Source organism: Salmo salar, chromosome ssa14, assembly GCF_905237065.1.
Source record: "Salmo salar chromosome ssa14, Ssal_v3.1, whole genome shotgun sequence".
In the NCBI taxonomy this organism is placed as follows: domain Eukaryota; kingdom Metazoa; phylum Chordata; class Actinopteri; order Salmoniformes; family Salmonidae; genus Salmo; species Salmo salar.
This window is the reverse complement of record NC_059455.1, coordinates 29,103,400-29,118,345: the sequence shown is the minus strand read 5'-3', so window position 1 is coordinate 29,118,345 and position 14,946 is coordinate 29,103,400. Positions and strand designations below refer to the sequence as shown.

The window sequence follows — 14,946 nt, the reverse complement described above, 5'->3', positions numbered from 1 at the left end:
GGCAATACACCTGGGTAAAATATAGTTGCATTTGAGGAAGCAGACCAAGAGCTAGGCGAGACCGATTGGTGAGGGAGAGCGAGGTTTATAGTGGGATAATTACTGCTGCTAGCCAACTTTTGATAAACAAACAATGTGTCTGTCAGACTAGGGCTGGGCGATATGGCCAAAATATATCGCAGTATTTAAAAATGTAAAAAAAAGTTGACGGTGTGTTTTTTTAATTATAAAAAGTTCTACATTTGCTTTGAGTAGTGCGTGACCCTAGGGTGGCAACACATACATGGGTGATTCTGCAACGTCGGGCACTTTGGCCCGGCAAGCTTTCAGAAATTAAAATGTATTAAAAACACAATTTTACCAGTATTATAATTGTCTTTAATTTGTCTAGAAATAATCTTATAATGGTTGTGATTGTACTATTCAGGAATTGATACATTTGTCGTTTTTCCTCAGACAGCCATAGACAAATGTCACTTCCATCACATCATTAAACATCCATTTTAGTTAAATGAAATCATACAATTAACATTTCTTATACATTTGTACATTAACTTGCGTTGAATATTATTTTAAGTGCTTTAAGGTTTTCTGAAAATTAATAATTCAACATAACTCCTGAATGTATAAACTTGCCTTTGTGACAGCTGAAAATATTTATCATAAAAACATATTTCCACCCAACCTTTTTGTGAGATGATAACAACCATATGATTTCACTATCTAAAACAAAATCAATTTAAATTATACATAATACTACTTTACCTAAGAACGGGTGTAGTGGAAATGACATGAAAAAAAAAAAAAATTTGGAAAACAATATTTTATTTCAAACATTTTGAACAACCATTGTAGAGCATTTAATTCATTTATGAAAAAGTAAGATTCCAAAAGTGGGCAGAGCTCAAGGAAGTAGGCCAGTGTTTGAGAGATGAGCCCAGATTGCAGAGGGGTCATCCGCATAGAAGAGCTCAGTGAGCAAAGTGAAATGGTATCATTTGTGGTATATCCAACACAGGTGTGGAGGGTCACCTGCATGTAACTGGTGTATTTACACAGGTAGTTCTCCGTTTGTTCACTCAAACCACCATGTCTGCTCACCAGCATCAGTCAGATGTTTAAGCTCTTTGGCTTGGCAAAAGGAGAACTGTGTACATGCACTCTTCAGGTTCTCACAGAACAAAGACTCAAGGTTTGATTTGTTGCTGCAGCTGATCACTTTGATACTGTAGTTTATCCGCCATGAACTGGAGGTTGGTGTGGGTTTTGCAGAGTGTCCCTATCCTGGACTGTTTTGCATGTGTCCCTATCCTGGACTGTTGGCTTGACAACACAAAAATACGTATTTTAAAGAATTCATATTAGGACACTAATCTCTGAATATTCCCTCTTAAAATCCTGATAAAAGGTTCTGAATTGTGCCATTCAAGAAGCGCTTCTGCTTTTTTTTTTCTCATTAGTGTGTCCTTTTTCCCCAGTTATTTCTCTACTGTTGACATCACTTTGATATAATCTAGTGATTTTCTCTTGTGGCTGTGCTAATTATGTTACACTGCTTGTTCCTGGAGTATTGCAGACTTGTTGGCCTGTTTTCATTTGCCCTCATTGCTTTTGCTGAAAATCAAAATTCTGTTTGCAGCTTTGACCAGGCCATACTTTCTCAGGATGTTGCCTCTGAGCATTTTTGAAGCCACTTGTTTGCATTTTCTGATACTTTTGCTTTAACTCTGCAATGGCATTTTGAAACAATAAAATCCTTCAAGTTTGGAGTTCCCTTCATTTTCTGTTTTGTCTTTGGCAAATCTTGTCTATCCATTTTCTTCATCAGTTGATCATACCTTTTTTTGTATTTCTCAGTTTTCCATTAAGCTTTATCAAGTTTGACATTTGTCATGCAAAGATCTATTTGAGCGACCTCTTCCAACATTTTTCCTTCCAGCAAGTATTAGACTTCTCATTCCTGTTGCAGATGAGGAAGGGGTATCAGGGCAGGGGGCAGGTAAGTTAGGGGCAGGTATGATGGCCTCATGTTCTGGCTGCAAGTCATCTGGTGACTAAGGTGTCCTGTTGCCGGAGATATTCACCAGATGGAGACCTGAGGTGATGTGTTGCCTGATAGGGTAGGTCTCCATCTGGTGACTGAGGTGGTGTGTTGCCTGATAGGTCTCCATTGCAACGGTTCTCTTTAAAGTCTGTCTTCTATTCAGTTGGTTACATTTCCATCTCTTGCTTCTTTGTTCTCGCTTTGTAAGCTCAGATATCACTTCTCCCTTCTTTTTTCTTCCAGTATCTCTCCCGTCTTTTTGCAGATGTACCTGGTATCGTATAGAATATATATATTTTTTTTTGTTTCTTTGTCTGGTGACCTCTGTTTTTAGAAGATGCCACAAAACAGCACAAATAAATGCTTACATTTTCCAATTGTGCACACCTTGGTGCATTTGAGATTAAAAGTAATTTAAAACAAACTTAAATTAAAAAATAACATGGATTTGTCATTTCCTCCACGTTCTGTCATTTCCATCACAGTTAAGTTTGATGGAAATTATGCTTCTGCTGTTTTGAGAAATTACAATACAAGCATTCTAAGCTGATTTCAAATGGGTCTTTCTCCATTCTGATTGTTTTATACTGTTGAATGCAACTTTAAATCCCAACAGTCAATTTTCAAAAATTTCTGCATTTGAGAACACACTGCCACATAGGGCTGCACAATATCGGCAAGTAATCTGGGCCTTATTTTTAAATTACGCTTACTCTTCTTACCCAGTACATTTATTAGCTAGCGATTAGCATTAGCGGCTAACAAGATTTAGGAACAACTTGCTAATAAAAAGACAACCTAGCTGTTTGCAGATGTAAGAAACAAACTAATAGTGCAATTATAGAATGCTAGTAGATTTATATTAAGAAACAAAGTGACAACTGCATAGTTGTCATCAACAGTGTTGCATATGCTGCATTGCCCATGCAGACTGAACGCAAGTGTCTCGTGGTTGAGGAACATCAAATGCTCTCCTTGAGTGACAGGGGGTGTGGCTAGACCTTTGGAAAGCGGCAGAGAGTTGAGAGATATGACTCCAGTAGCGAAGTAAACTACAAAGATGGACGTTACACTGCGTATCACATTTAACAAACCAAACATTCAAATACCGGTATAGAAGGTAAAGTAAAAACAAACCGGTCCTTGCATCAATACTGGTATACCGCCCAGCCCTATGTCAGACTATTGCTAGCTACATTTAGTTTAGTGATTGTTGGCTGTGGTGAGAAATTAATCTATATAGCTAGCTTAACAAGGTAAACTGATTTTATCACACAAGCTCTGTAGGTCTTTGCTGTCCTAGCCAAATGTAGCACCACCAGAAAAAACAGATTTTTTTTGGTGGATCTGGTAGCAACAATATGAATTAATATTTTTAAACCACCAGTATACGCCCACACCATTCTGTTGTTGGGGTACACCCACACCATTCCAACACAGAAGCTGCTTTTTAACATAAATTTACTTTTTTGGGAAGGAAAACTATAATTTCAGTAAGTAATTATAGGTCATATTTCATAGAAATTGAAACACTAGACAGTTACTTTAAGCCATATATCAATATGTTCTATCAAAACAGCTACATTATTTTACCCAGCAGAGACATTGTTACTCCGATTAGCATGACTTGAATTTATAAATCAGAACAGACTAGCGTCACAATATTTCACATGATTCCAAGCTGAACATTGAGGTTAAATTGGGTCAAAGGGTGGTTGTGTGTCTGAAAATGCAGTAACGTGTTCTGTGATTACATTTCAATTTGATCAAAATGAAAAAGTAATTACCAAAAGATGACATAACTCTGCCTGCGTCGCCATGATGGGATATACACAGTTATGCAATGATTACACTGATTTGCAACACGCCTCAGCCAGTTAGGTCTTCAGGTTTGTCACAAACATTCAGTTCTAAAAAAAAAAAAATGTGGACATCACTGTACACTTATGTTTTCTGTAAACACTGAACAGCTTCTAACTACAAAATGTTGTAAATCACCACTTGTTGCCCTGTTCCAGAATTATATTGAAAACAAATTCAACAGTAAGCTAGGCTACATTACGTTTCCACTAGTGTGAGTTGGTTTAGATCCAGAGCATGAACAAGTGACAATGTGAAGTCAGTTATTATTGCCACAGTCCATTCACAGTAAATCATGACCAAGCTAGCTACTCATGATCTGCACCAAGATGAGGGGATTATGAATTCATTGGAGAGACGCTTCTCAGAGCATATTAAATGAAACTGGCATCATTGAATACACTCAAACAGCATCGACTTGCAAGTGCTACGCTTAGCTTTAGAGAGAAATCCATTCTGCTGTGAATTGACCCAGATAGGAGACAGAGCGTTCCCTACAGTATCAAGCCCCAGGACGAAGTGAGGCTTTTAGCGAGGCAATTCACTCACCCGTTAGCCTCACAAAACCAAAGTAAAACTTTCATGCTGCCTTGTCACAGATGTTGTGGCTCTCACATCTGGAGTCTAGTTAAGGCAAGCATCTGTGTCTAAGATCTGGACAAGGTTTGTAGGCTAGTGATAACACTCCGAGTGGCGCAGCGGTCTAAGGCATCGCATCTCAGTGCTAGAGGTGTCAAAACAGACCCTAGTCAATTCCAGGCTGTATCACAACCCGCCGTGATTGGGAGTCCCATAGGGCAGTGCACAATTGGCCCAGCGTCATCCGGGTTTGGCTGGGGTAGGCCGTCATTGTAAATAAGAATTTGTTCTTCAGTGACTTGCCGAGTTAATCTTTTTAAAGTGTGTGGGGGTGTTATGGTATCTGGTGGCATTACTTTTTTTTTTTTGTGCCTTCAGAAAGTATTTATACTCCTTGACTAATTCCACATTTTGTTGTTAGAGCCGGAATTCAAAATGGAATGGATTTTGTCTCACCAAATCTACACACCAGTGGAGGCTCCTCCTCAGTGAATTTCATAAAAATATAAATAGTATAGTTATTTATCTAAAGGATAAATCACTAAACATTCACTTCACCAAATAATTGTTTAAAACACACTATTTTGCAATGAAAGTCTACAGTAGCCTCAACAGCACATTGTAGGGTAGTAACATGGTGTAGCCAGAGGACAACTAGTTTCTGTCCTCTGGGTACATTGACTTCAATACAAAACCTAGGAGGGTCGTGGTTCTCACCCCCTTCCATAGACTTACACAGTAATTATGACAACTTCCAGAGGACGTCCTCAAACTTATCAGAGCTCTTACAGCATGAACTGACATGTCCACCCAATCAAAGGATCAGAGAATGAATCTAGTACTGAAATCAAAGCTACAGCTAGCTTAGAGAGACAGTAGTTAAACAAAACATTTGCCCATGATTCTTTTCAGAATTCTTCAAGCCCTGTCAAATTGGTTGTTGATCATTGCTAGACAAGCTTTTTTTGGTCTTGCCATAGATTTAAGTACATTTAAGTCTAAACTAACTCGGACACTTTGGAACATTCAGTCTTGGTAAGCAACTCCAATGTATATTTAGGTTATTGTTTTGCTGAAAGGTGAATTCATCATCTCTCAGTGTCTAGTGGAAAGCAGACAACCACCGTTAAGGTTTTTTTTATTTTTATTTTTTTATCCTGAAAAACGGCAGTCCTTAACGATTGCAAGCAGACCCATAACATGATGCAGCCACCACTATGCTTGAAATATGGTGAGTGGTACTCAGTAACGTGTTGTATTGGATTTGCCCCGAACTAACACTTTATTCAGAACAAAAAGTTCATTGCTTTGCCACATTTTTTGCAGTATTACTTTAGTGCCTTTTTGCAAACAGGATGAATGTTTTGGAATATTTTTATTCTGTACAGGCTTCCTTCTGTCATTTAGGTTAGTATTGTGGATTAACTACCATGTTGATCCATCCTCAGTTCTCCTATCGCAACCATTAAACTCTAACTATTTTATAGTCACCTTTGGCCTCATGGTGAAATAAAATTGTATTTGTCACATACGCGTGTTTAGCAGATGTTATTGCAGGTGTAGCGAAATGCTTGTAAATCCCTGAGCGGTTTCAGTCCTCTAACAACGGAGTTAGGAAGGACGCCTGTATCTTTGTAGTGACTGGGTGTATCGATACACCATCCAAAGTGTAATAACTTTTTTTTACCCATCTACCAATAGGTGCCCTTTGCGAGGCATTGAAAAACCACCCTGGTCTTTGGTTGAATTGGTGTTTAAAATTCACTGCATAACTGAGGGACCTTACAGATAATTGTATGTGTGGGGTACAGAAATGAGGTAGACATTAAGAAAATCATGTTAAAAACACTTACTGCACACAGAGTCCATGCAACTTGTGAAGCAAATTTTCACTCATGATTTATGTAGGCTTACACTAACAAAAAGAGGGGTTAAATACTAATTGACTCAAGACAAATACAGCCTAAGGACCCCTGTACATCCTTAACATAAACCCAATCATGGTGCATGAAGCATTTCTAAGGTCTACAGAACATGAAAAAAATTCCAAAATAATCTACATATTTGTACTGTATTTTCAGTGGCATTAAAAACCAAAATCCATATTTTCAAAAGGCTACATTATGAACAACAAACCCAGGAGTGGTCAGATTAGTGCCCCACACTCCCAGGGAATAGAGCTTGATCCATGAACCTCTAGTTTCAATAGCATTATGTTACCATAACACTGTGGCCTGACTAACCAAAGGAACAGGAGGCAAGGCTTTCAGGACTCTGAGCACCGTGGCTAGCCCACTCCTGGAGTTATGAGTATAGCCCCCCAGAGCTGGCCTTCATCTGCCTGACTAGAATACATAATCCACATGCACATTCTCCAATTACCTGGCTAGAACATCTGCATGCCCAGCAGCTGGTCTGCTTCTTGCCTGCAGTCATAGTCCCAATGATCATGATGAACATCATAAACAAGAACAACCACAAAAGAACAAACTTGGGGTAATAGCTGAACTAATCCAATAAGATCATTGATTTGAGTTTTTGCAAAATGTTTTGCTACGGTGTAACATACTGAACACTTCCAACCATCCGTCAGTGATGGCCTTGAACTGACTGATGGAGTAAACCTAATCCTGGTGCACTACTTCTGCTCAATCAATGGTCAGGGGGCAACCAAGGTCACTGCTGTAAGTCATGATGAGCTCAGCAGTCTCTATATAGCCTTCCCTGGTCAACTCCTCACAGAGCCATCCTAACAAAATGCATTTGCAACAAAGAAACTATAGTTGGTTGTTTGGATACATATAATGTCCTCTGCAGTGTTTGGAACAATAGTTGTCCTCAGTGTAGAAAGGGACTGAAGTGAAAAGCTCTTACAGAAGCCAGTCCAATGGGAAAAGCTAGTAGGAGACAATATGCCATTATGCTGCCATTAGTGTAAACAGTATGAATAAGACTAAACAAAATAATACTACACAGAGAGAGTCTTATCCATTGGGTTTTACTGTTGATTTAACAAAAAAAAACTCCCTTTGTTAAATTCTGCTGCTCCGTTTCACTCAGGAGAAAGGGGAGAGAAGAAAAAAGGAAAAAAATATGGGCTCAAATATGCAGTCAACATTATGCATACAAAGTATGTGTGAGAAAAAGATGGTGGCCAGCAGAAAGTGAGTCGTTGTCAGGTCAAGGTGTCAGCGTCCACTAATGTCAGTGTCCCCAGGGATAGAAAGGCAAGGCTGAGGGCCCAAGACTAGAGCACTGGAGGGGAAGGTGACGGTCACAGTTTAGCAGCCCTCAACCTTAAAGCTAGAATCCTTAGTGGTGAAACGGCCATATCCATTTGGAATATTACAAAGTTACTATATGTAAATACACAAAACATCAAAGTGCATATCGCATCACTGCCAAGCTCAATGAATTACTGACTGATCAATGATCAACTGCATTCATAGGACATTTGACCAACAGAAGGATAAAGCCATCACCAGAGCCTGGAGGAGCAGGAACCCAAATATAGACAGGAGTTCAGCTCTGTACCTGACTGACCCAATATAAATTCAAAGTGAGGGAGCTGATTCAGAACACATCTTTCCATGTGCAGTGGATCATCAGGCAAGGGCAGTAGATTGTCAGGGGAAGAGGTGAAATTGTCAGGAGAATACACACGCTACACACACACACACACACACACACACACACACACTAGTATTAAATAAATGCTGTAGAAAACCAGGGACATGTGCAGTATAATGAAGAATGTGTGCTCTTCACATGCCCCTGACTGTTACAGACCTCTGGATTGGCAAGCGCCGAACAAGAAAATATATTTTCCTGATGCATTTAGAAAAACAATAGCAGCAAGTCATTTCAGAGCAGCACGTCGCTCAATCTTTACTGCATGATTAAATATTCAGACAGTTAGGTAGAGGATATAGGATTAAAGACAGCAGATATACCTAGGAGGCTGTAAATAAGGGAGCGGTACTTTGAGGGACAGCAGGCGGTGTGTGTTTTGTTTCCTTTGTGTGTCCCTTACCGGTAGAGGTCTGCTTGAACTTCTCACTCTTCTTCTTCCTCCACTTCCAGGGCTTCAAGAGACGGCCCAGAGTGGCAAACTTGCTCCGGCGGCGGATGGGCGGGGTGTGTGTGCCAGAGACCAGGGACTCGGAACGCATTGCGGCCCGCCTTTCAACCTCCTCCGCTATAGGGGCACAGAATGGAAAGAATGGCTGGTTAGTTAGCAGTCTGCTATATTCAGGGACCACAGATGGAAATAGATAGCCAAATCGGTTGTCATATTTGTTGTGCGTGGTCTGACAAACAAATCAAATACCGTAATTTCCGGGCTATTGAGCGCACCTGAATATAAGCTGCACCCACTGAATTTAAAAAAATATATATTATTTTGAACATAAATAAGCCGCACATGTCTATAAGCCGCAGGTGCCTACCGGTACATTGAAACAAATTCACATTACACAGGCTTTAACGAAACACGGCTTGTAATAAAAAATTTGCAGTAAGCTTTGTCTTTTTGCACTGAGACAATTCCTCACGCTGCTGTTTCCAACGTCTTATCATCGACTCATTAAGACCAAGCTCCCGTGCAGCAGCTCCATTTCCTTTTCCAACAGACAGATCAAATCGCCTTCAACTTGACAGCTGCATTATATGCATTTCTCCGTGTCTTTGCCATGATGAGGGTGACAAAATGACTACCGTAATCAGAATGGTGGGAAGTTTGAGCGCACTCGATTTAATCTAAACAGTAAACAAAAGTTGTTTGACCTTAACCCGTTCGGCAATTTCATTGGTCTAATGAAAGCTTCATGCCGCCAAAAAACTGAGCACGTCACAGAATGTTTTTTTTTTTTTAAAGCGGGAAAAATCCATATTAGCTGCGTCATTGTTTAAGCCGCGAGGTTCAAAGCGTGGGGGAAAAGTAGAGGCTTATAGTCCGGAAATTACAGTAAATGAAATTTCAACAGCAGTAAAACCACTGAAGCATCTCTGATAAGACTCCAGTGTAGGAATAAAGATATGCCAACTGGCCTTCCTCAATGATGTGATCTGGCATGGGTAAATAGACCTGTGTGTTAGCATGATATATTCCAAATCTGAACAGCAGGAAGCTGCAGATTAGTTTGTACTAGCTTGCCAAGAAACAGACCCACAATATCAGGCCAGGGAGAAATAGTCCTGTTTACTAGCTCCTTATAGTCAAGAGCTTCTCTCTTAATTTGATGTTTTCAATACCATCAAGAGGAGTAGTTGAAGACAGTGTTCAAGCTAATAGCATCCATATTTAAAACGACTCACTCAGACTTGTCCGGGTGAAACAGTGTTGAAATGGGGAAGGCTACTGTTAATCCACATATCAACTCTACATTGAGCAGGATTACAATTTGTGCTTAAACCTTAGCATTTGAGAAAATGTAAACCTATTTGTTAGCTTATTCCCATGAGATAATGTGTTACTTAGCTACTATGCTAACATGACCAGCAAGATTATTTCCTGCAACAAATTCTAGATCAACCAATCAAAGATCTTAAAGTATAACAATATTCACAGGCCTTCCCCATTTCAAACCAGTACATCATCAATAGAACAAATAAAGAACCTGCGGGGAAAAAGGGCTATACACGCACATGTCCACTCTCAGAAGTAGAACTAACATGACAAAACACCACCAAGAAAAAAGAAAATACTTGATTCAAGTTACACAGAAACCTGGGCACTTGCTGGAAATCAGCTGAGTCATGATTAGCGTATATACAAAATGTTAAAAATCAGTAGCAAAGTCAAGGAATGTGATCATTTAGAGTAGGGATGGGCAAATTTGATGGGGGCCACAAAACATCTGAACCCATCATGAAGGGCTGCAGTGGCTCGCAGGCCTGCATACCCACACGTGCAGTCAGAGCCGGGCCTAGCCTTTTGGGCTCCCTAAAATAGTTAATTTCCTGCAATTCTACACATTTTCCCCATGGGGCGTAGCAAAAATCATGCAGTTAAGAGAAGTTTGCTGCAATGCAACACATTTCCATTTATTTAACCAGGAAGGGCTCATTGAGATTTGAAATATCTTTTTCAAGAGTCATTACACAATTACAGACAGACATGAAAAACTATAAGTAATCTAGTAAAAACCATAGAAATCACAGGAATATAACAAAATCATAAAACGGCTAATTAAAAACACTGACAGGTCAAGGAATCAGTCTCAAAATCCTTCAATGATTTAAAAACATCAAATCGGGACAAGTTCTTTCAGTTATAACTATTTTGTAAGGCATTCCAAGCCGATGGCACAGAGTACATAAAAGCTCTTTTACCAAATTCTGTTTGGGCATTTGGAACAGTTAGCAGGATAGTCCTGCGAACGAAGCAAGTACCAACCACATGTCTAAAGAATAAAAATGCCCAAATAAAAGATGGTAGTAAACCCAAAATGGCTTTGTAAATAAAAGTATGAGTGACTAGAAGGCCAGCCAACCCTGGTATATAATGCACAGTGGTGTGTAAGCGTTTTGCAGTTTAAAATAAATCTCAATGCTTCATGGTAAAGGATGTTAATTTATCACAAACACTGAGCGGAAGTATTCATAAAATATCACCATAGTCTCGTATAGGCATAAATGTAGCCGATACTAGCCTCCTTTTGGCTTCAAAAGAAAAACAGGCCTTATTCCTAAAATAAAATACCAACCTCAGCTTCAATTTTTTGTTTTTGAATATGCACATTTTTTATATTTTTTTAAAGGCAGTCAATTACAAGTCCAAGATATAGATATATAGAGAACCTTTAGTGTAGAGATATGAGGTTACAGCCTCAATCTCATTGCCCTGAGAGGTAGTAAAAGGTGAAAGATGCAGAGGTCCATTTCTTGCTTTAGAAAACACCATTAATTTAGTCAGCATTGAGGATGGCCTTCAATTGATACAAGGTATGTTGAACAGTATAAAAAGCAGTTTGCAAGTTCTGTAAAGCTTTTGAAAGAGACGAGGTACAACAATAAATAACAGTATCAGCATAAGTGAAGTTGCACGTCTAAATTATTTATAATAGTGAATAAGAGGTGACCAAGTACAGAGCCCTGGGGCACACCATTACAGAAAGACAATTTAACAGATATGAGCCCATCAAATTGAGTTCTATCAGATGGTAAACCATGCTCAGAAAGACCTACGCTCGACAATCTCTGCCTCAGTATAACATGATCAACTGTATCTAATTGTATAGGTCACATACACGTTTAGCAGATGTTATTGCGAGTGAAATGCTTATGCTTCTAGATCTGACAGTGCAGCAGTATCTAACATTAACAATTCCACAACAAAACCTAATACACACAATCTAGTAAAGGAATAAGAATATAAGTATAAAATATATGGATGAGCAGTGAGCGGCTAAGATGCAATAGATAGCATACAGTATATACATATGAGTTGAGTAATGTGAGATATGTAAACAGCGATGCACTGAAAATCCTGTTGGCTGTACGGACTCCAACAGCATGTCCCCAGCTAGCCATGTTTCCGTGGAACAGAGCATGTTACAATCCCGGATATCTCTTGCCACGATTTTAAGCGACTTTGTTAACTTGGGACTGGACATAAGCAAGTAATATACTAGGAAGCGGTGTGTGCACAGCCAAAACCTCACTAGAAGACCGCGCCGGCACCCTCTCCTCCGGCAGCGTTGTTTTTGGTCGGCCTCTGGAATCAGTTCAAATGCCCTGGGAGGTGCAAATGAGTCACTTTGGGAAAGTTGTATTCCTGGTCGTAGTGCTGGTAAGTTGACGACTCTGATATCCAATACTACTTCCCAGCTGTATGTAAATACACTTAAGGTTTTCTGGGCTAACAATGTAAGAAATACATTTTTTTTTTTTTTTAAATACTGCACAATTTCCTGAGGACTAGAAGCGAAAGCTGCCATCTCGTGTGTGTGTGTGTGTGTAAAAAGCCTTACTTTCTCTCTGAGACAGTGCTGTTTTTTTGTCAAGGGCTTCAGTGATATCATTTAAAACCTTCCTGGCTGCTGTAATTGTGCTAGGCTTCTTCCTGAAGCCTGATTGGTACATTGCTCAAATAGTTTATATACTACAGTAACTCTACTTTAGCTGTTCACTAACAAGGGTTTCAAGTATTTTCGCCAGGGGTGACAACTTTGAGATTGGCCTATAATTATTTAAAAGGAGTTGGATAACCCACTTGTAAAAGTGGTAAGACAAATGCTGATTTCCAGATCCTTGGCATTTCATTACATTCCAGGGTTAGATTGAACAGATGTAAGTGGTTCAGCTGTGAAATCAGCTGCCACTTAAAAAATAAAAAAGAAATCAGGGGTCAAGAATCAGGACCTGCAGGCTCTCTCTGATCTAAGGATTTCACGGCTTTATGTACCTTCTGCACTGAGAATGGAAAAAAAGCAAGAAGTTTGACCAGCTCTCACCGGTTCATCCACACAGGGTTGTACAGAGACAGAGGACACTGAATCAAACAGCCTACCTGATGATAGAAAAAGTGCTCATTGAAACAATTCAGCATTTCAGTTGTCATATACAGCAACAGAGTCCTTCAATACACATGACGGTAATTCATTAACATTACATTGACAAGACAGACTTAATAGCCTTCCAAAGCATTCAGGCTATCAGTGATAACAGACATAAGTCAGATTTAGCCTTCCTGAGAAGAGATTAACACTTTTTTCATATCTACCTAAAAAGAAGCCAATCAGCATCAGAACATGATTTCCTTGCTTTAGCCCAGGCTAGATTATATTTGTGAATACTACAAAACAGCTCAGAAGAAAACCCATTGATTATCCCGCCCTTTATCTCAGAACCTGCGGAATGTTTGTTGACTATTTGGGAAAAAAACATGAAAGAATTTCCACAATCTTGCTCCAGTCAAAATAAAACAAAATCATGACGAAAGCATTAAAACGCGTTACGAATTAAACATGGGTTTGTTTTAGGAACCTTAGTATTTTTAACAGCAACAGCACACACGGTCACTTAAATCATTACAGAAAACACCAACCACAGAATATTTACATGGAACGTTTGTCAATATCAAATCAGGGTAAATTTCTCTGGACATTTTGGCGGGTGGGTGAGTTAATCAACTGGGTAAGATTCATAGAATTACAAAACATTTTAAAATGCATCAGACACCGGCTTTAACAAACACCAGTTGATATCACCAATCAAGATCATTTCACTGTAAAGAAGTTTAGACATAAGGTGCATCAGAGAAGAAAATGCAGAGAGCAGAGGCGGGTCTATAACAGCTAATCACAGTTATAGAGAGATCCTTTGAAACCTCAAGATTCAAAGCAAGAAATTCCAACTGTTTACAAATAGTTTCAAATAGCCACACTTACAAGGATTTTAGTCTTCACATATAGCCAAACCCACCTTAACTCCATCAGTGTGATACACATTGTAACCATTTATACAAATAGCCTTATCAAGAACAGACTTGCTGAGCCAGGTTTCAGAAAATAAAATTACATTAGCATCAGTTGATTTTGCCTAAATCCTAACTCCATCAACGTTAGATAACAGGCTGTGTACATTTTAAATGAAAAATATCAAGACCAGATCTAGATATAAAATCAGAGGGGGTTTGGAGACATTGCATATCAGGGCCAGATTGCACGTTACCTAATATCAACAAAATAAGAATAACTAGGCACCTCTTTAATAACCTTGCACTGAGTCTCTGTAAGAGACCTACTGCAAGTGAATTCTACAAGTGAGTTTCCAGACAATAGTCATTTAAAACCATTAGACTTAGTAACAAGTTCGTACTGTTCACATCATGACACAAATACATAGGCACTTGGATGAGTGGACCGAGTGAAAAAGAGCGAGTTCCTGCAGACACAATGTCTAATGGAGGGGAAAGCACATTGTTGCTGGGTGAGTACATCTGACAATGTTCATTTTCTCCAGAGTTCAGTAAAGTCAATGCGAAAAGCAATACAATAAATTGTCATTTTTCCTCTGAGAGATGTAAGAAAGAGGCCAAGGGGAGAGAGGAACTGTATGTATGTATGCATGTATGTATGTATGCATGTATGTTGGCCACACCACTTGCGTGCGCATGTTGATTTTGTCCACACAGATCCGCTCAGGACAAGCAGGTTGAAATATCAAAACAAACTCTGAATCAACTACACTGCTCAAAAAAATAAACACTAAAATAACACATCCTAGATCTGAATGAAATAATCTTATTAAATACTTTTCTCTTTACATAGTTGAGTGTGCTGACAACAAAAATAATCAATGGAAATCCAATTTATCAACCCATGGAGGTCTGGATTTGGAGTCACACTCAAAATTAAAGTGGAAAACCACACTACAGGCTGATCCAACTTTGATGTAATGTCATTAAAACAAGTCAAAATGAGGCTCAGTGGTGTGTGTGGCCTCCACGTGCCTGTATG

At 39.2% G+C, this 14,946-nt stretch overlaps 1 protein-coding gene across 4 annotated transcripts in view; it reads right to left on the bottom strand.

Moving 5' to 3' along the window:
- LOC106569162 (phosphatase and actin regulator 1) overlaps positions 1 to 14,946 on the bottom strand; it is an 89,011-nt gene that overhangs the window by 33,449 nt on the left and 40,616 nt on the right. For all 4 annotated transcript variants that reach the window (XM_014140209.2, XM_014140212.2, XM_014140207.2 and 1 more), the window contains exon 2: positions 8,517 to 8,681. In XM_014140209.2, coding sequence (XP_013995684.1) covers positions 8,517 to 8,681 — 165 coding nt within the window. The remainder of the gene's footprint in view (positions 1 to 8,516; positions 8,682 to 14,946) is intronic.